Source organism: Pan troglodytes, chromosome 10 (assembly GCF_028858775.2).
Source record: "Pan troglodytes isolate AG18354 chromosome 10, NHGRI_mPanTro3-v2.0_pri, whole genome shotgun sequence".
Classification (NCBI taxonomy): Eukaryota; Metazoa; Chordata; class Mammalia; order Primates; family Hominidae; genus Pan; species Pan troglodytes.
In genome coordinates, this window is record NC_072408.2 from 140019012 (window position 1) to 140040798 (window position 21787).

At 40.6% G+C, this 21787-nt stretch overlaps 2 protein-coding genes across 6 annotated transcripts in view; one reads left to right on the forward strand and one right to left on the reverse strand.

The window, feature by feature from the left end:
• ZNF891 (zinc finger protein 891) lies at positions 1-10928 on the reverse strand. The gene is made up of 2 exons (XM_003314047.6): positions 10634-10928; positions 1-2463 (listed from the first exon to the last, which is right to left on the reverse strand). The coding sequence occupies exon 2, from the start codon at positions 2355-2357 to the stop codon at positions 723-725; it is 1635 nt and encodes a 544-aa protein (XP_003314095.1). The 5' UTR covers positions 2358-2463; positions 10634-10928; the 3' UTR covers positions 1-722.
• ZNF10 (zinc finger protein 10) overlaps positions 10917-21787 on the forward strand; it is a 26527-nt gene continuing 15656 nt past the window's right edge. For 2 of the 5 annotated variants that reach the window (XM_016922503.4, XM_009426619.4), the window contains exons 1-2: positions 10917-11160; positions 11243-11420. The gene's annotated coding sequence lies outside the window, so the exon portion shown is untranslated. Of the gene's footprint in view, positions 11161-11242; positions 11421-21787 lie in introns of those variants that run through there. The other 3 variants (XM_063784666.1, XM_016922509.3, NM_001246447.2) reach the window with 3 other exon arrangements.

Here is a 21787-nt window from a genome sequence, read left to right on the forward strand (position 1 = left end):
TTTTTCTCATGTAGGAACATATCCAGATACAAGTAGTGCAGGGCTGGTACAACTATTTAAAGATTTCTTTGAGGAACAGGGATCTCTTTCTTCTACTTCATCCCTTGGCTACAGCTGTCATTTTCATGATCACAAGGTAGCTCTTTCAGCAGCTTCAGGAATGGCCAATTCACAGGGACAAAGATGAAGTGCAAAAAGTAGAGGACAAGATAGATAGTTCTGTTCCCAGTGATATGTCTATTTTTGAATCAGCAAGAATGAATGATATGGCTACCCTTAGCTACAAGAAGTCAAAGAAGCGTTCTATAACCAGAGACCTTATTGTTCTTGGCTAAGATGGAATTCATTAGTAAGGAAAGATGAGCTCAAATGTTTGGTTGGCTGCTAGCAATACCAATCTCACTGGGCCAGAAAACAACTTTCATAAAAACACCAACAAAGCAGTAAAATATAGTCCAGATTCTCTGAACACAATGGAATTAACCTAGAAACCAACAATAAAAAGATAACTGAAAATATACCTACCTCATATATTAAAAATACCTAATTCTAAACAGCCATGGATCAAAAAAAGTCATAATTAGTATTTATAGAACAAAATGTTATATTAAAAAAAGAGCCATTTGTAACCTTAAATGGTTATTTTAGAGAACAAAGACTGAGACAAGGAGCTTGGAATCCACCTTAAGACAATGAAAACAGCAATTCCACATTCATAACACTTACAGGGTTTCTCTCTCAGTATGAATTCTCTTGTGTATAATAAGTGAAGAGCTCTGACTGAAGGCTTTTCCACATTGAATACATTCATAGGGTTTCTCTCCAGTGTGAATTCTCACATGCCTCCTAAGGGAAGAGGAAACACTGAAGGCTTTCCTACATTCCTTACATTCATAGGGTTTCTCTCCAGTGTGAGTTCTTATATGCATTCTAAGGGATGAGACCCCACTGAAAACTTTCCCACAGTCACTGCATTCATAAAGATTCTCTCCGGTATGAATTTTCTTATGAACTTTAAGGTGAGAGCTCGTGTTGAAGGCTTTTCCACACTCACTGCATTCATAGAGTTTTTCTCCAGTGTGTATTCTCTTGTGCACTATAAGGTAAGAGCTTGTGCCAAAGGATTTTCCACACTGATTACATTCATAAGGTTTCTCTCCAGTGTGAGTTCTCATGTGAGCCTTAAGGGATGTTTTCTGACTGAAAGCTTTTCCACATTGATTACATTCATAGGGTTTCTCTCCAGTGTGAGTTCTTACATGTCTCCTTAAGGTTGAGGAATCATTGAACACTTTACCACATTCTTTACATTCATATTGTTTCTCACCCATGTGACTTTTCTTGTATAAAGTAAGATTAGAAATCCTTTTGAAGGCTTTTCCACATTGATTGCATTCATGTTTCTTTTCAGTATGAGTTTGTCCTTGTTTCTTAAGGGATGATTGATGACACAGCGTTTCATCTTTATTACATTCACAGGCATTCTGTGCCATATGCAAATTGTTAGGTACAGGAAACATATTATGTGTGAAGTGCATTCCATGTTTAGAATATGTGTACTCTTTTTGTACTGTTTGATTTCTCTGAAGATGCCATAGAGTTGTATCACATTCATGACTTTCATAGAGCTTCTCACTTATAGAGTTTTTCACATAATTGTTTATGATTGAATTGTGTTTCAAACATCCAATCTCTGAGTAACATTTTTGGCAATGTTTACTGGTGAAAATGCTCTGTGAAAAAATAAGTTTTGATCTAAGTTTAGAGTTTTCCTCTAATTCATGATAGTCACGGAATAGCTCCTGAGATACTGTTTTATTTGGGGCATATGTCATTTGCCTCCAATGTCCCCCTGGAATCTTATGCTGTTTTCTGATCTTATGGCATTCCCAGTCTTCTCTTAATGTGGAGGACCAATTATGCATTGTGAGTTTTATCATTTTCACTGCATTGGATGGTTCCTCCCACAAAATTTTCTGCACAGTTGATTCTTTGGTTTTAGGTTGAATCTTCTGGTCTGGACAGATGGCTTGGGGAATTCTCTTTTTCATATTCCTTATCTCTTCTTGATCCAATGGGGAGATCACAGTAAGCCTGTACAATTGATATTCCACGGAGGTGAGATTTCTATAGTTTTCCAACATCACATCTCTGTACAGACTTCTTTGAGCAGAATCCAGCATCATCCACTCCTCCTGAGTGAACTCCACAGCTACATCTTTGAAAGTCATTGGTTCCTGTAACCAGGTTGTCAGAAATACAGCAATCATCCTTTCCTCTTCAGCATTTCTCAGATGGAAACAGGCAGAGTCCTGTTTAGTTAAAGCCCATGGGGAGGATAGGTCCATAACTGCCATTTTATGAGTACATAAGCCTGCACAGTAGAGTAGAGAGATCAGGATGTTTCTGTTCTTGTGTCTCCAATCCAGTCACAGGAGGGATGCATTTCACCCGAAGTTCTCCCTGTAGCCAAAGAAGCAGGTTCAGGTAAAAGAAGAAAGCTGGAAACAGGGCCCCACTTGGGGAAAGGTGAATATAAAATTGTAGACCCTCCCCATTACCTCTCAGCAAGGTCTAACCAGCTTAAAATCTTTACTGGGATTTGTACTGACATGCAATATAACGATCCTTACCCACTTCAAGAAATGCCATCCTGATTCTTTGTACTGGTTTCTCCTGCAGACCACTTTGAGCTCTGGGTGAATGGGGCATGAGTTATTTTTAAAAATGTAAACTAAAGAGAACCAACCAGTAAAAAATGCATGGCTGTCAAATTAAATTTAATGTACTATTTGCTACTTTTTAAACTTTTTGGGACAGAAAAACAATTTCCCTGTGAAACACACCTGTTTCATATAAATTTCTTCTATAACTTGTTTACAAGAATAACCTTACAGGACTGACAACTTGGCTGCTATCCTACCAATGAATTTTATTGAAGTTAAAGGTGTATATGTGACTTTGAAACAGATGTTCACTTCCATGAGAACATATGGACACAGGGTGGGGAACACGCACTGGGGCCTGTGGGGCGAGGGCAGCAGGGAGAGCATTAGGAAAAAGAGCTAATGCATGCCAGGCTTAATACCTAGGCGATGGGTTGATAGGTGCAGCACATGTTTACTTATGTAACAAACCTGCACATTCTGCACATGTACCCTGGAACTTAGAATAAAGAAACAGATGTTCATTTGATTATTACTTCCAGTTTAACCTCCCTCCCCAAAGTCCATATTGTCATCTATGATAATTTATTCTATCTAACACTTGAATGGGGTCAAATGACAAAGGAAGAACCATGAACTGCATTCCCAAGTTTAGGAGTGAGGCACTAACTATTAACATTAGATATTGTACTTTCCTGGATAATTTTTATAATGGATTTAATATAAATAACAAAATAACATATAGTGTAAATACAAAAGATACATGCTTGGGGACTTTAAGGATCATGACAAATCACAAAACAATTTATTATACTAATATTTTTAAAGTTCTCACTTTTGGAAGACTAGGTAGTTAACCGTCAAATGCAAGTCTTTTCTGTGAATACTGTACATCAATAGAACTCAGTTTTAATGGACAAAATTATAGAACTGACATTTTTATTTAGACAAAGATCTTTATCAGGTAGAGTCTATGTCCCTAAACCAGGAGCGTATATAGGTCTGTCACTTTAGGGAAACTCATTTAGAAATAGATTTTGTCTGATTTGTTTACTGCTATATTCCTAGTACCTAGAAGAGTCCTCAGCCCATGGCAGAAACTCAACAATTTGAGTAAACCAAATGAACCTATGATAATTAAGGTTTTGTGCATGGGGGTATTTTTTCCACACCCACACCCTTCTTTCAAGAAGGAAAAGGAAATTGTTAGGCTTCTGGGTTGGGTACAGGGGCTAATGCCTGTAATCCCAGCACTTTGGGAGGCCAACGTGGAGGACTGCTACCAGACTGGGCAACATGGTGGGACTCTGGGTCTCTACAAAAAATTTAAATATTAGCCAACCATGGTGGCATGCGCCTGAAGCCCCAGCTACTCAGGAGGCTGAGATGGGAGGACCACTTGAGCCCAGGAGGTTGAGACTGCAGTGAACCATGTTCACGCTACCACACTCCAGCCTGGGCAACGGAGTGAAATCCTTTGCTTGAAAAAAAAAAAACAAAAACACACACAAACAACAACAACAACAACAACAAAGAAAGTTAGGCTTCCTCTTCAAGAAAGAAAATCTGTTTGCCTTGTAGTAAAAGATATTAAGAATTGTATTGCAGGTTTAACCCTTCATTCCTCATAGTTTTCTTTCTTTTCTAGTTATAGCACTAATTACAAACACTAAACAACTTTACTAAACAATAGGAAAAAATATTTGAATAAATGGCGAGATTCACTAGGTGAATCACCATGGGATTTTGATTAATCTATGTATTTAATAGGGATTTCCTGAAATGTAGCTTTTAAAGTTTTATAGAAAACTAAAGATATATAAAAAATCAAGGCAAATACTTTAAAATGCCTTACCCTATTATGTTTCAAAATACATTATAAATCTCTAGTAAGTAAAACAGAATGATATTAGGGCAATAATAGAAAACAAAACAGTATCTTCAGAAACAGATTCTGTGTAGCTAGACATTTAGTACATAACAAAGATGGCACTTTAAATCGGTGGGGGGAAGGATGAACTATTTAACAAATGATATCAAGACAAATGGCTTTCTGTTTGGAAAAAAACACACCCCTCACATTCACAAATTCCAGATGGATTAAAGATATGCATATGTGTTGAACAGGAATTCCAGAAGAGGAGAAAAAAGGGAACAGAAAAGAAGCAATGTGAGATATAATGAATGATTGTTTTTACTCCAAGATGAAAGAAGGATATATAAGTCCTTGATCTGAAAGCCTATATACCATGTGCCATGTAGAATACATTTTAAAAATACACCAGCTACCAGCTACACTGAAGGTAAACTAGAATATCAAGAATAATGTGTAAAACTTTAAAGTTACCGAAGAAAAAAGGCTAATTATCTACAAGGGAATATCAATTATACTGACTACAGACTTCTCAGTTGCAAAGATAGAGGCCAAAAAGGCAATAAAATAATATCTTCAAAGTACTAAAGGAAAACAACAACAACCTAGAATTCAGTCGTATGCTAAAGACTGAGAGCAATATAAAAGGCCTTTTATATTGCTCTCAGTCTTTAGCATACGACTGAATTCTAGGTTATTGTTGTTTTATATGGGTGTTCTATATGGGTGTGTGTGTTAACCACTCAAGATAGTTCCCGAAGGAACTACTAAAAGGATGTAAGCTGAACTCAGAAGAAAGCAGTGGGGTGTAGGAGTAAAACAAAAGCAAAGAAGGAATTCAGAGGAAACAATGTAAGAAACAGAAAACAACAAACTTCAAAGCAACAACAGCATATTCAAAAGAGCACACAGCAAGGGATATTGGAATTAAAACAATATGGAGACATAATTTTTCTATGGAAAAACCATACAGACTTCAAATTGTATAAACATTATCTGGACCATGAGTCAAAGAAATGAATTTTAAAAATTCACGAGAAAACGGAAAAATCTGAACACTGCCTATACATTAGTTACTTATTTTTTAGAGACAGGGTGTCACTATATTGGCCAGGCTAACCTTGAAATCCTGGCTTAAGTGATCCTCCACCTTAGCCTCTGGCCTCCTGAATGGCTGGGACTACAGGCATACCCTCCCCACCCCATCCCTTGGCTTTTGCCTATAAATTTGATATAAAGGAATTACAAATTTTGCAGGTGTGAGACTATCCTACTTAAAAAGGAGTACTTATCATTCAGAGATGCATTCTGAAATATTTGCAAATAATATATAATGTCCAAGATTTGCTTCAAAATAGAACAATGGGGCCTTTTTCACAAGATGGCGCTGATGGCGAAGAAGGAAACTCCTGTCTCTCCTATGGCTAAAGCCAAAGCAAAGGCTTTGAAGGCCAAAAAGGCAGTGGTGAAAGGCATCCACAGCAACAAAAAAAAAGAAGATCCGCATGTCACCCATCTTCTAGCAGCCCAAGACACTGAGGCTCTGGAGGCAGCCCACGTATCTTCAGAAGAGCACCCTCAGGAGAAACAAGATTGACCACCATGCTATCATCAAATTCCTACTGAGTCTGCCATGAAGAGGATAGAAGGTAACACACTTGTGCTCACTGTGGATCTTAAAGCCAACAAGCACCAGGTCAACATGCCCTCCTCACAGGCTTGTGAAGAAGCTCTATGACACTGATGTGGCCAAGGTCAACACCTTGATCAGGCCTGATGGAGCGAAGAAGGCATATGTTTGACTGGCTCCTGGTTCCCATGCTCTGGATGTTGCCAACAAAACTGAATAATCTAAACTGAGTCCAGCTGGCTAATTCTAAATATGTACATCTTCTCATCAGGAAAAAATAAAATAGGATGATTGGTACACTATACTATTATATTTGTGTATGTGTTGGAAAACTTCATAATTTGAAAAATAATCAGAGAGATATTTCCTCTATGAAATAAGAATACAACTCTATGGATTTTTTTTTAATTTCCCAGGAAGTTAAAAATTATAATTTAAAAACTCCCCAAAAAGGTACAAGGGTGATAAACTTAGGGCCGGGCACGGAGGCTCACGCCTGAAATCCCAGTACTTTGGGAGGCTGAGGCGGGTGGATCATGAGGTCAGGAGATCGAGACCATCCTGGCTACTGTGAAACCCCATCTCTACTAAAAATATAAAAAATTAGCCGGTCGTGGTGGTGGGTGCCTGTAGTCCCAGCTACACGGGAGTGTGAGGCAGGAGAATGGCATGAACCTGGAAGGTGGAGCTTGCAGTGAGCCAAGGTCGTACCACTACACTCCAGCCTGGGCAACAAAGCGAGACTCCGTCTCAGAAAAAAAAAAAAAAGATAAACTTAAGGAACTTTTCTAGAAAGCTGATCTTGGCTGAACACAGTGGCTTACGCCTGTAATCCAGCACTTTGGGAGCCGAGGTAGGCGAATCACTTGAGGTCAGAATTTCAAGACCAGCCTGGCCAACACAGTGAAACCCCGTCTCAAATAAAAATACAAAAAAAAAAAAAAAAAGCTAGATGTGTTGGTGCACACCTGTAATCCCAGCTACTCGGGAGGATGAAGCAGGAGAAATGCTTGAACCCAAGAGGTGGAGGCTGCAGTGAGCCCAGATGTGCCACTGCACTCCAGCCTGGGCAACACAGTGAGACTCTGTTTCAATAAATAAATGAATAAGTAAGTAAAGCTGATCTAAAAGAAAAAGTAAGAATAAGTAAAAAAAGACAACTATATGAGCAATTTTAAGGTACCTCAGATTACTCAGAAATCTGGAAAACTTTTTTTTTTTTTTTTTTTTGAGACGGAGTCGCCCAAGCTGGAGTGCAGTGGCACAATCTCGGCTCACTGAAACCTCTGCCTCCCGGGTTTAAGCAATTCTCTGCCTCAGCCTCCGAAGTAGCTGGGATTACAGGCGCCGGCCACCATGCCCGGCTAATTTTCTTATTTTTAGTAGTAGAGATGAGGTTTCACCATCTTGGCCAGCCTGGTCTTGAACTCCTGACCTCATGATCCACCCACCTCGGCCTCCCAAAATGTTGGGATTACAGGCGTGAGCCACGGTGCCCGGCCAGAAACTTCTTATTCCTTAAAAAAACACAGTATCTAAGAACTGATCCATCAAACCAAGTAATTTCTTTAAATAATTAGAACACACATCATCGTGAAATTTTTGAATACCAAAGAGCTCCAAGAGATGATAAACAGATTACACATAAAAGAACAAGGTATGAAATAGGACTTCTCAACAGTAACAGTAACACTGCTCCATTTCCTATCTAGCTTCACTGGCTTTCAAAATTCTAATGGAAAGTAATTTCCTATTGAGATGTGTATACTCGGTGAAAACACCATACAAATGTGAGGAAAAAGTAATTTCTAATCATTTCTACAACTTTAATATATGTAGATCATATGGACCCTTTCTTCAAGGCAGTTAAGATTACAATCTACCAAACAGGAATAGAAGTGCTTTACAGGAAACAGGAGATCTAACACAGAAGTGAGATGAGGAAATTGATGAGGGCAAAAGGGAAGCCCAGTGGTATGCCAGCGTGCTGCATGCCTACAGAGTAACTGATCAATCTACATTGCAGGGGGATGTCCAGGAAAGGAGAAAAGTGATAAGACTGTATGACAGATTAGCCCTTGAGGAAAATGGAACCAAAAGACATTTTACATAGATTTAAGAAAAACTAAGCAAATGAATAAAAAAGGCAGTCATTAAAAACAAGAAAGGTAAACCTTGCACAAGAAACATGTTATGGCTCAGTACTAAAGAGTAGTCATCAAATGAAAATACTGAACATATTTATCCAAAATTTGTGGGAGAACTACATTATAATATTTGTAAAATAATTACATTGTGATTTAAGGATGTGGAAAGAAGGCAGCCAAAGTTCTTATTTAACATGATAAAAATTTTAAAACAATGTCACAAATCGGTGAATAAAAAAATACTGAGAGGAGTTCGAAGCCAGAACTGCTTAAATATTTCCAAGTGGTTGCCACTGGGAAGAGATGGGGTTAAGGTGTTTCCTGTTTTTATTATGAGTCTTTTAACATATTCAGCTCTTAAAAATGTACACACACATTTCTTGGAGCACAAATAAAGAGTAGTAAATTAATTACCCAGTCAAATCAAGAAGCAGATGGCCAGGCACGGTGGCTCACGCCTGTAATCCTAGCACTTTGGGAGGCCAAGGCGGGCGGATTGCCTGAGCTGAAGAGTTCGAGACCAGCCTGGGCAACACCGTGAAACCCCGTCTCTACTAAAAAATACAAAAAATTAACCGGGCATGGCAGTGTGCGCCTGTGATCCCAGCTATTCCAGAGGCTGAGGCAGGAGAATGGCTTGAACCTGGGATGTGGAAGTTGCAGTGAGCAGAGATCCTGCCATTGCATTCCCGCCTGGGCGAGAGAGAGAGACTCTGTCTCAAAAACAAACAAACAAACAAAAACAAAAATTAGCTGGATTAGCCGGGCGTGGTGGGGCCTGAGGCAGGAGAATCGCTTGAATCCGTGTGGTAGAGGCTACAGTGAGCCGAGATCACGCCACTGCACTCCAGCCTGGAGACAGAGTGAAACTCTGTCTCGAAAAAAAAAAAAAAAGTAGAAAAACAGAGACAAAGTAAAAGAAAAATTTAAAAATTAAGAGCAAAACTTACTGTAATAGGACCCCCTCCCCAAAAAAGACCAAAACAAAACAACAAAAAAACCAAAACCAAATCTACATTTTTTAAAAGACTATGTACACATATACCTTATAGGAGTAATCAAGAAAAAAAGACCTAGATAATTAGGTTCAAAAAAGAAAAAAATAACAATTACAGCAGTAAAATATTAAAAAGTGGTGATTTTAAAAATCACCATAGAAATTACTTACAGTGATAAAATAGCATGGGCAATTTTATGCCAATGAATTTGAAAAATTAGATTAAAAACAATTATCTAGGAAAGGTATCTAAAACAGAATACGAACTAAAAAACCTAATCAATGAGACTTTTAAAAAAATTTGAGTCAGGGCCGGGTGCGGTGGCTCACGCTTGTAATCTCAGCGCTTTGGGAGGCCGAGGCAGGCTGATCACCTGAGGTCGGGAGTTCCAGACCAGCCTGACCAACATGGAGAAACCCCATCTCCACTAAAAATACAGAATTAGCTGGGCATGGTGGCTCATGTCTGTAATCCCGGCAACTCACAAGACTGAGGCAGAAGAATCACTTGAACCCGGGAGGCGGAGGTTGCTGTGAGCCAAGATGGCGCCATTGCACTCCAGCCTGGGCAACAAAGAGCGAAACTCTGTCTCAAAAAAAAAAAAAAAAAAAAAAAATTGAGTCAGAAGTTAAATGCGTACTAAATATTTTAAGACCAAATAGCACCAAACTTTTGGAGGCGGGCGGGGGGGCGGTGGGGGGTGGTGACCTGTTTTACAGAATAGAAGAGACTGTGCTGTCCAAATTATTCATGAAGCTTGTAAAATCTTGTTAGTATAACGGGCAAGGATAGTACACAAAAAGATTAAAACACAATCTTGTGAGCATAGGTGAAGTCAAAGGGAAACAGCCAATTGAATACACCAGAGTATTAAGGAAATAAAACCATATCGCATTCAACCACAGTATAAGGCAATAGGTGAAAAAAACGATGGCTGTGATTCAACTCATTACCAGGTTTAGAGATTCAAGAGAGGCTGCTGGACAGAGGCGTGCACCCTTTAGCCCTCCCGTGTTGCTTAGAGAAGGAGGCAAACGCGCATCCCCGGCCCCCCAGCGCTCCCTGCGTGGCACCCGCAGCCAGCCCGGGACCCCTCCGCCCCGCGCGCCCCTGGTCCCCACTCGCTCCCCGCGCGCCACTCGCACCCGGTAAGTAGCCCCTCCTCCCTCAAGGGCCTCTCCCACCGCCGCCTCCCGGGCAGGCTCCCTGCTGCTCAGACTCCCGTGAGGCGATCCCTGCACGCAGGAGAACTCAGCGGGCGAGGCTGATCCCACGAGGGACTCGTCCCGGGTGAACGAGCCACAGCCCCGCATGCTCACCCGTCCTCAGTGCCTGCCTCCAGGCGTCCGCGGTCCCGCCCGAGGGGGACGCGAGGCCGAACTACGTTTCCCAGGAGTTCCTGCGCCGCCCCGCAGAGGGGCCTGGTCTGTGCGTCACGGACGCGCTCTGGGCCGAAGGCCCGCAGGGTCCGGCACAGAGTGGCGGCTGCGGCGCCGGCGATGAATCGCCGGCTCTAGGGTCCCGGGGCGCCCGGCTGACGGGCTGGGGGCGGAGCGTGGCCTAAGCGCCAGGCTGGGGCGCGTGCGTAACGGTGTGTGTTGTGGGTGCGTGTGCGTGCGTTCGCAGCAGGGGCGGGCGTAGGACCAATGGGGCGGGGCGCGTGCGCGTGCGTGACGTCAGGCCACGGGGAGGTGGCGCCGCCGTGCCGAGCCGGCCTCAGACTCACCTCTGACGCCGCTCTTCGCGCTCCGCTGGTGAATGGAGTCGCGTTCTCTGTTTTGCTGTTGCTGCTGCCTTTGTGACGGGATCGCTTTCTCCCATCGAACCTTCTAGTTGCTTATTGCAGGTATATACGAAAGTGCTGAATTTTGTGTTTGCATCGTCATCAGGCGCGTGTTGAGCCCTTTAGTAATGTAGCAGTGTATCAGCTTCGTATTTCTAGGTAGACGGTAATTTCGTCAATGAAAAAATTTAACGGTGATCGTCACCCCTTGCCTCAGTCACTTTCTGTCCCTCGCGCGGCCCCGGCGTTCACGGCGGACGTTCTTGTTCTGTGGAGAATAACGGCTGCACCTGGAGATTGACGCAGAGTGGGCGGCGGTGGTGGTAAGTTTGAACCAGATATTTTCAGTCATACAAAATAAGGTTTCTTCTAGTCTAACTTCCATTTTTCCCCCCAGCTGGGATAGATGTTTAAAATTTTGCATATGGCCTTTCTAGTATTTGTTGAAATAGTGACGCCGATTCGTGTGTGGTCTTTTAAAAACAAATCCTGCATCTCTAGCTCTTAGCTTCCTCATCTTTGTTTTGTTTTTTAATCAAATAGATTAACTGGAGGTGTGTTTGTGTGGTTAATCTACTTTTTTTATTTTCAGAGACAGATCATAAGTTTAATTACTATATTTTTATTTTCCCTTGACACTAGATTTGAATTAAAATTATATATACGCCATCTAACACATAATATGAGTGTCAAAGATAAGGTTAACATCAAGATTTCGTACGTAGATCCCACCCAAAGTGTATGCAGAAGGTGAACAATTTCAATTCCAGCTATACATTAATTGCAGAAAGATACTGTTAATTAAAAAAAAAAAAAGTAAAAGGGAAGGCAGGATGTCACCCAGAATGCCAGCCAACAAGTGTTATTAGGTTAGAAATGACTGCAGTTAGGTCTCCGAGAACTGGATAGCACAAATCCTCCCTACCCTTTTGAAAATTACCTCCACACTAACTTTTCTCTTGTGACATAACTAATCTCTTCTGTTTTACTAAAATTGTCCCCCATCTTCCAAAGCCTCTTGGATGGTAAGTTGCACACGCTCCTGCCTCTTTTTGAAAGTTACATTTGTTTTTTGATTACTTCTCTCAGCATGCATTTCTTTAGCTCTTAGCATATGCCAGTCACAAGGGCAGAGATTTGAGATACACATCATAAATTAAATGAGAATTTCTGCTTATCAGTATTTTATATAAGCACTGTCTGGAAATTCTACTTAGGACAATATTTAAGTAGATATGAGGCTTACCTTCTGGAAAAGAGATTACAAAATTATCCTTGTTAATTAATTAACTAATTAAGTCCCCAAAATGAGAAGAGATTCAATTACTATCAATAATTTGTAGTAAAGTGACTGAAAAGGAAATATATAAGCTAATAGATTGATTGCCGTCCTCAACAAGTTAGCACATACTTTTATTTTTAAAAAGTCTTCACAATAGGAAGAAAATAATTTTAGCTAGAAATATATGTGAACTATATGAGAAAAACTTCAAAACCTTACTAGGCAATTCTTACCAGAAGAATAAAGGATGAGTAAGAATAAAAACAGTTCTGTTTATAGATTATATTCAATTGTCAAGAAAATCTGAGAATTTTTTTTTTTTTTTTTTTTTTTTGAGATGGAGTTTTGCTCTTGTTGCCCAGGCTGGAGTGCAATGGCTCGATCTTGGCTCACTGCAACCTCTGCCTCCTGGGTTCAAGCAATTCTCCTGCCTCAACCTCCCTAGTAGCTGGGATTACAGGAGCCAGCCACCACGCCCAGCTAATTAACATATGCCAGTCACAAGGGCAGAGATTTGAGATACACGTCTTAAATTAACAAGAGCAACAAGAGCGAAACTCCGTCTCAAAAAAAAAGTATTTTAAGGAAAAAGAAATTTCTTATTGTTAATATCTCTGTTGTGCCTACAAGAGACTCTTTTACTTTCATCAGCAGTACTCTTTCTAGCATGTCTCATGTCAGCCAGGGCTTTTAATTCCTCTGGCTATGAAGCAAGGTTGGGACAAGATATGATATAGGCCACCTTTGTCTGTGTATGTGCCTCTTTGACTCGTAATGAACATCCAAGAGCATTATTTTTTACTCTTTCCACACAATATCTCCTTGCTGACTGATCCTAACATTTCCTGTTCAAAATTTTATTATGAAGAATTTTGAGCATACAGCTAAATTAAAAGAAGTTTATAGTGAATACTTATAAACCTTCCCATCTAGACTCTACCATTAATATCTTACTGTACCTAATTTTAACACATACCCATCTGTCCCTCTTTTTATCCATCAGTTCATTGTATTTTTAAATTTTTTTCAAAGTAAATTGACATGGGTACGTATTCCTTAAAAATTTCAGAATACGTATGTATTATTAATTAGAATTCTATATTTGTTTAGATTTTTCTTTAGATGTAAAATTTACATAACATGAAAAGCGCAAATCTTAAGTGTACATTTGCTGAGTTTTGACAGATGCAGGATCTTTGCCTTTTGTATCTTTAAGTATATCTTTGCCATGTCTATTGGTTACCGAGTTTTAACTTTGTGGCTGCTGGGTCCTTTTTGCTGATCATACCTTGCCCTTTGCTGAAGCAAATACTGGTAAACCTATTCAGAACTTGAAGAGACCCTGTTCTCTTTATTAATGAACATGTACTCCATGTCCCCAAGTGAAATGCTGTTCCTGACGAGGTTGTACCTGTCAATGTGAGTGCTGGTTAAGTATAGTCACATGTCAGAGTGAATGAATATGAAGTGCTAAGCACTTTGCTAGCCTCTTCCCAGGATTTAGAATGAGATTGTCCTAATTCTCAAGTGGTTCACTATCTCATAAGGGAGACAGACAAATCTTGGTACTGTAAGGCAGCGTTGAAGTGCTGGAATAGGGCATGGGCAGAGTCCTTCATGTTTACGGATGATAGAACCACTGATTCTCTCTCAGATAGTGGGAAGGCGTCACAGCATAGATGGCATTAAAGTGATCCTTAGAGAATATGGGGTAAGTGTAGTGGGAATTAAGTTGAAAAGGGTCCAGAACGTTGTTGTGAAACTTGTACGCTAAGTGTTTGATTGGAGCTGTGCTTTGGAACTGCGTGTGCCTCAAATAGTAACTTTCATAGCCTTCTTGCCGATACTTGGAGCTTCTTTTCAGCCCATCTCTGCCCTTGTGGCAGCCAAAATAATGGCTCCCCAGAGATATCCCCAGCACCTGGGAATATTTTACCTTATACTGCAAAATAAAATTTGCAGATGTGATTCAATGAAGGATCTCAAGATGGGGAGAGATTATCCTGGATTATTTCAATGGGCTTAGTGTAATAACAGGGGTCCTTAAAAATAAAAGAGCTGGGTAGCCGGGCACGGTGGCTCACGCCTGTAATCCCAGCACTTTGGGACGCCAAGGTGGGGAGATCACCTGAGGTCAGGAGTTCGAGACCAGCCTGGCCAACTGGGTGAAACCCTGTCGCTACTAAAAAAAAAAAAAAAAAAAAAAATTAGCTGAGTGTGGTGGTGGGCGCCTGTAATCCCAGCTATATGGGAGGCTGTGGCAGGAGAATCACTTGAACCCGAGAGGCGGCGGTTGCAGTGAGCCGAGATTGCTTCACTGCACTCCAGCCTGGGCAACAGAGCAAGACTCCCTCTCAAAAAAAAAAGTAAAAGGGGGATAAGAAGGTTAGCAATCAGGGAAATACAACCATGAAAGAAAGGCACAGAGAAATGTATCATTGCTGGCCTTGCAGGTGGAGGAAGGGTCAGGAGCCAAGGAGTGTAGATGGTCCTAGACACTGGACGGGGGCAAGGAAATAGATTCTTCTCTAGAGCCTCCAGAAGGAACACAGCTCTGCCAACACCTTAATTTTAGCCCTCCGAAACCTGTATCAGACTTCTGACTTCCAGAATTGTTATGTAACAAATGTGTGTTGTTGAAAACCACAAAGTTTTGATAATTGGCAGCAATGGAAAACTAATATAGCCCTCTGTCCTTAAGAGTTTACCAAAGTAAAAATGGTCTCCCTTTCTCTGGCACTATGTTTTGACTTTGCCTCAGAAGAAAAATGGAGTGATTATAAATATTTTTTGTGACCACTCTGGTAGAAAATATAGACTTTATTGTAACATTTATGTTCACAAATAGAATTATATAGTCTTTGTCTTCTAGGAGATTATACCATTTGGAGGTGGGAAGAAAAATCTCTTTGCAAATGTAAAGCTCACATTGTGGAATGGCTGTTGCTGTACTTTCTAACTCCTAACATTGGACCTTTTCTCATCGTTGTTCCAGTTTTTCCTTCCCCAGGAAGTTTTGCAGATTTCCCCAGCCACATTTCCTTTCTCCATTCTCTTCATGTCTGTGGTACTAGACTTTTAACATCCTTCCATGGTTACAATCTGCTTGAGGGAGGGAAATTATTCTCATAGTTGTGTTCCTAACATCTTAAAAAGAGCTTCTCAGGTGGGGGACGCTCAGTCACTCTTGATAGCTACCTGAAATGCCTTTTGATCTTAGTGTGCGCATATAGAATTGTCTTTTGCCTTTCATGGGTCTGCCTTGTCTTACTGGGAAGATTATTGGATCTCAGAGCATCCAGACTACCTCTCATCTTTTGTTCTTACACAGCAGTGACCAAATAGTAAGTTGGGCTCCAAACTCTGCACTGTGAGCTGGGGAAAGGGCACTGACTGCTCCCTGAATACCAAGATCCATTATGCTGCTGCAGCCAAAACAGGAAATAAATAATGCTGGACATCATCAGGCAGAGGATTTGAAACAGCTTTCCTCTGTGGCATCGCAGTGTTCCAGGACTTCGTTATATGAGCTGAGCCTACCTTGCCTTCTCATCTCTGGAGGCTCTTCACTTCACTCCGCTCATGTCATCACTCCTGTGTGTCTCAGACTTCCACTCATGACCCAAACAGCACAGCCTCTGCAAACTTCGGTATCCCTCTTTCTGACTCTTACCCCTTGTCCTCCTGGCTCTTTTTATGTCCTTATTCTCACGACTCTTCTTGGAGGTTCTCCTCAAATCTGTCAGCTCCTTCCTTGACTCGTGTCTATACCAAAACTAGATCCTGTTGTTGATTGCACACATTTCTCACATGAGGCATTCTTACTTCCCTTGCTCTGCATTACCTGCACACATAGAAATCCCAGCCCAGAACACTGCACAGTTTGCCTTTTCTTCTGTCCAGGCAGCGAGTGCTGCTTGAGGAAATCACAGCTAGGCAGACAAGTGTGACAGACATACTCTCCGTAACCTCAGCTTATCTTTTGTCAGCAGCTTTTGCTAGTTTGTCACTGCATGGCCCAAACCTTTATCACTGTCCTCAATGATCATGCCCACCTGTTGTTCCTCTCATTGTTAGCAAATAGCCTTGCTTTCTTTTTTGACTCACATTTTTATTGAACTGCCTGCTAATTGTCAACATCCCACCTATCCTGACTTCCAGGAGGTAGGAGAGAATGAAGCATCCTTCTTCCTTTAGAAGCCTGATGCCTTCATCAGAGATTTGACCCCATCCTTCCCCCCTTCTCTCTCCTCTAGTTCCAACTCCCTTGTCTATTAATTGCTTCCTCTGTTTTTAGTCTCCACTCTGACCCCACCACCTCTTCTACCTGCCCTTTCTCTTCCTTCTCCACTTCCAAACTTTTCATTCCTATTGTGGAATTTGTCTGCTGTTTCCACTAGTGTATTGAAACTGATCTCCTCAAATTATTAGTGAAGGCTTATCTAACCAATCCAATACCTTTCAATCCTTAATTTATCTAACTCTATTTTGATCTACCCATCCTTGAAATTTACATATCTTAGATCTCTTTATCTGGTGGTTCTCTGCCTCCTTTTTGGGCTTCTCTTTTATTTGCTTCCTAAACGTTGATTTTTCTCTATAATCCTGGTCCTACCGTTTATTTTACTCTTCAAGTTCTCTGGTTGGTTTTATGCCATGGTTTCGTCTGATAATGCCATTACATGGCACTATTGAATATTACTGTTTCTTAGTAAGCTTTATATGAAATACGTCACAGGGTTGTTGATAGGAACATATGATCCCCCTTAGACTCCTTTATTCATGTGTTTACTTCACCTATATCTTATAGCAGGAGAATATAGTTACTCTTAAATATGTGACAAAAGACCATCCTCCTCCCGAAAAGCTTGTCCTGTTTGAGTATATAGCCAGGCAGCTTGAATGGATTCAGATAGAATACAGATATGGAAGGCAGATGATGTACATCTGGATAACCCTCACATTTAAATACAGCCTCCTAGATGCCACTTCTCTGTGGCTTACTCACTGTGTTCATGTGGCCTACTCACTATGTTCAAAACCAATCACATCATTTCTCTAGTACGTAACCCTTCTGATATTGTTCTCCATTTAGTCACACAGAAACCTGAGAGTCATGTGAAGCTGCTAGCCCTTTCTCACACCCACATTCGGTCAAATTCCAGGACATACTGATCCTACCCAAATCTAGCTGCTCTCCATTTCTACCATCATGGCCCTAATTTGTGTTCCCAAATCTTCTGGATTAAAGTATTAGCCTACTACCTGGTTTTTTTTGGGCTACTATTATATCTTCCTCTAGTCCATTACACAGCTATCCCTAGAAGAGCACTTTGAAGACACTAATATTGTTTCCTGGCTTACAACATTTAGGAAAGAGTCCACATTTCTGAGAATGGCATTCTTGGCTGGCTGTGACCTAGATCTGGCTTTGCACACCTCTGGCCCTGTTTCTTTTTGTTCTCTGGCCTAAACTATATGCACTAGAAGTATTGAAATTCTTCCCCTTACACATAATCTACTTAAGCATTGCCTTTGCTCACGATGTTCCCCAACCTCCCTTACCTACCAAACCAGCTCTGACACTCAGCCCATTCCTCCCTGAAACCATTAGGCTGTGTTAGAAACCACCTTCTATGCTCCCGTGAGCCCTTGTCCATTGCCGTTATTATAGCAGTAATCAAACTCTACTGTAAATGTGTGTTTTCAGTTTCTTCAAGTAGCCTCAGCTGCTTGAGGTAAGGGATTAAATGCCTTGTTCACATTTCTATCTTCAAGGCCTGGTACAGAGCTAGGAATATAAGTGTTTGGTAGAGATTTATTAAAATGGCAGAAGTTCCAAATCTATACCACTAAGATAGTTACTAACTTACCAGCTGTTTCCTCAAAAACAAACAAAACTTCTCCCAGTATCCCTGCTCTGAGAATGACTGATACTTTAGAGAAGTCAGTTTTGGCCAGTCACATAACAGGATCCTTTGTGATGGATCTGATTACCTCAAGAATGGTAGAAACCTGGAATTAAATAAATAATGGTTTACATCTGTGTTTCTCAACCTTAGCTATACATTCATTTGTACCAGGTGGAGCTCTTAAAAAAAAAAAATCCTTAATCCCTTCTCAGATAATTAAATCAGAATCTCTTGGTATGGGACCCAGGTATCAATAAATGCCAAACATACTTAGCAATTCCAGCGTGCAGCCAGAGTTTAAAACCGCTGGGTTAGATAAAGGTTTGAGTGAGTTATCTAGAAGTAGTTGCTAAGGGAAATTAGAATTGAGTGAGACCTAACCCAAACTGTTTATAATTATGGTAGTTATTAGAATGGACCTTATGTGTCTGTCTAAACCAGAAGCCTTACTGTAGTTTTGTTTTTTTTAATGAGATCCTATTGAAAATTTATTAGTGACCAGAAATTTTGAGACCCTGTCTAAAAAAAAAAAAAAAATTAGCCAAGTACAGTGGCTCATACCTGTAGTTCTAGCTGCTTGGGAGGATCACTTGAGCCCAGGAGTTCGAGGCCACAGTAACCTCCCTGGGATGCCAGTACTATTTCCAGATATGTCATTTGATTAACAGTATCTCATTATATTGACTTGTAATTGACTTCTTTGTAACTCCACACATATGTCCTAATCCTGCCCTGTGCAACAACTCAGAATAAATATTATTCTGAGGATAGGATGTGCAAATGTGTGAAAACTATTTTCTTGCTTCCTGTAAGTAATTTTTTTCAGGCTGAGTATTTCCAGTTACTTCAGCCTTTGCTTATCTTGAAAAGCAAGCTCTGTGAGGGAAGGACCCATGTCTGAATGGCTACTACTCTGTTCTTAGCCCCTAGGATAGTACTTGGCATATTGTAAGTATTCAGTTAATGTCTGGTGTAAAAAGGGATGAATAAAGGAACCATCTGGGTTCATACACCTCTTTATCCTGCTAACTCTGGCATTCTGACTCCTTAAAAGGAACCTTGTACTCCTGTGATAACATCCATACAAAGTACATATAGCATCCACTTGTATATCTTAATTTCCTGAAATAGTATGTCATTGCCTTTATTGTCAGCTAAAATTTGTAACTGATCTTTACTTATATTGCTGGTGAAAGGATTAAAAACAGGATAAGGACAGAGACCTGTACCTGATGTCAGAAACTTCTCTCCATAAGGACATGACCCTTTGGTCAGCTAATTGTGGATCTCTCTTGCTGTACTTTAATTCAGTCATTGTTGCTTCTTCTTTCGGTGGCTGTGGGAGCAAAGAGTAAGAAACACTAAAATTTCCTGGAGAAATTAGGTAATGACATAAGAAGGGATAATGTTTGATCTTGCAACATGGGTAAGGTTTTACCAAGAGACAAGAAAAGGAAGAACATATCTGGCTTAGGAATAGCATAGATAAAGATGTTCAGGCAACTCAAGTGGTTCACCATAGTTATAGGGAAATGTATGGTAGTTTGATAAAACATTTAGGGCATAGGGAGGTAGAAAAGCCACAATCACAGAGGATCCTAAATCTATGCCAAGGACTTAGTCCATTTTTCTATACGTACTGGGAGACCAAAAGGGAATTTTAAACAGGGAGTGAAACTTTTGTGTTTTACAGAGATGATGTTGCTGCAAACACTCATTGGAGTGAGAGAGACCAAAGGCAAAGAAGTCAAGTAGGAGGTCTCTAGGTCAAGAATTATGAGGCCCTGAATCAGGGCCACAGCAGTAGGAGTTGGTGGAAGACATTTAAGAGGGGGAATTTACAGGTTGTGGTGACTGATTGGATGTTAAAAAGAAACTCTAGAAAGACACTTGCTGGTTGGGCGCAGTGGCTTACATCTGTCATTTGAGCACTTTGAGAGGCCCAGCACTTTAGGAGGCCAAGGCATGAGGATTGCTTGAGGCTAGGAGTTCTAGACTAGCCTGGGCAACATAATGAGACCCCTATCTCTGCAAAAAAAATTTTTTTAATTAGCCAGGCTGGGCATGGTGACCCACACCTGTAATCCCAGTACTTTGAGAGGCCAAAGCAGGAGGATTACTTGAGCCCAAGACTTTGAAACCAGCCTGGGCAACATAGTGAGACCCTGTCTCTACAAAAATTTAAAGATTAGCTGAGTGTGATGGTATGTGCCTGTGGTCCCAGATACTCAGGAGGCTGAGGCGGGAGGATCACTTGAGCCCAGGAGGTCAAGACCGCAGTGAGCTGTGTTCGTGCCACTGTACTCCAGCCTGGATGACAGAGTAAGACCCTGTCTCAAAAAAAAAAAAAAAAAAAAAAAAAGCCAGGTGCAGTGGCTCACACCTGTAGTTCTATCTACTTGGGAGGCTGAGGAGGGAGGATCACTTGAGCCCAAGAGTTTGAGGCCACAGTAAGCTATGATCATGCCACCACACTCCAGCCTAGGTGACAAGAATGAGGCCTCGACTTTGAAAAAAAAAGAAAAGAAAGACACTTGTGTTACTGGGTCACTAGACATCTTTTTTTTTTTTTTTTTTTAAATAAGTCTTACCACGTGTCAGGCACCATTCTATGTTTTACAAATACTAACTCATTTAATTCCCACAATAACCCTATGAGGTCAATACTATTTTATCTCTCTTGGTCTTGAAAACCACTGTTTAATGTATTTTGTCTGTTTTGTTGTTGTTGGGGCAAGAGGTTAATTCTGTTCTCTCGTATTCCATCTCGGCTGGAAGCAGAAGTTTATAAACATTGCATTTTAAATTTATTTTAAATTTAGTTTTTTTAATTTCCATTTTTTGAATACTAAATTTGACTATTTCCTATATGTTTACATTTGCATTTCTTTTGTACTTTGTTCCTGTATATTGTTTGCTCTGTCTTCTGAAGATTTAAGGGTTTCCTTTTCAGTTTTATGCATGGTCCCATAAGTAAAAGCAATATGGCTTCTGTAAGAGAGCATCTTACAGCAGGAGAATTCTGGAGATCTGCAAAGGTTCTCCCTCAAGTATTCAGCAGAGCACAGATTAGTACATACATGTGAGGAAACTACTTGAGCCAGGGAAAGAGTCCTCTAAAGGATTATTGGGAACAGTATCTGTTGTTCACATAGGGCTGAGAAGAGTATATCTATTCCCACCAGCCAGACTGGAAAACTCTTCCAATTCCTGGAGCATTGGATAGGTCGTGTCTACCCAATCAGTATCTATCAAGAAGGTCTTGCTTCAGTAATGGGGGATAATTAGCCCTATACTAGGCACTGCTAAACCTGTCTAGCAAATTGTAAAAGAAAGACCCAAAAGGATCAAACTGTTTGCAAATAACCTAACCATCCTAAAACAAAGCTTAAGGAAATTTATAGTAATATAAAAATATCCAGCATCCAATACAATAACATTCACAGTATCTGGCATCCAATCAAATTCACCAAGCATGCAAAGAGATGAAAACATG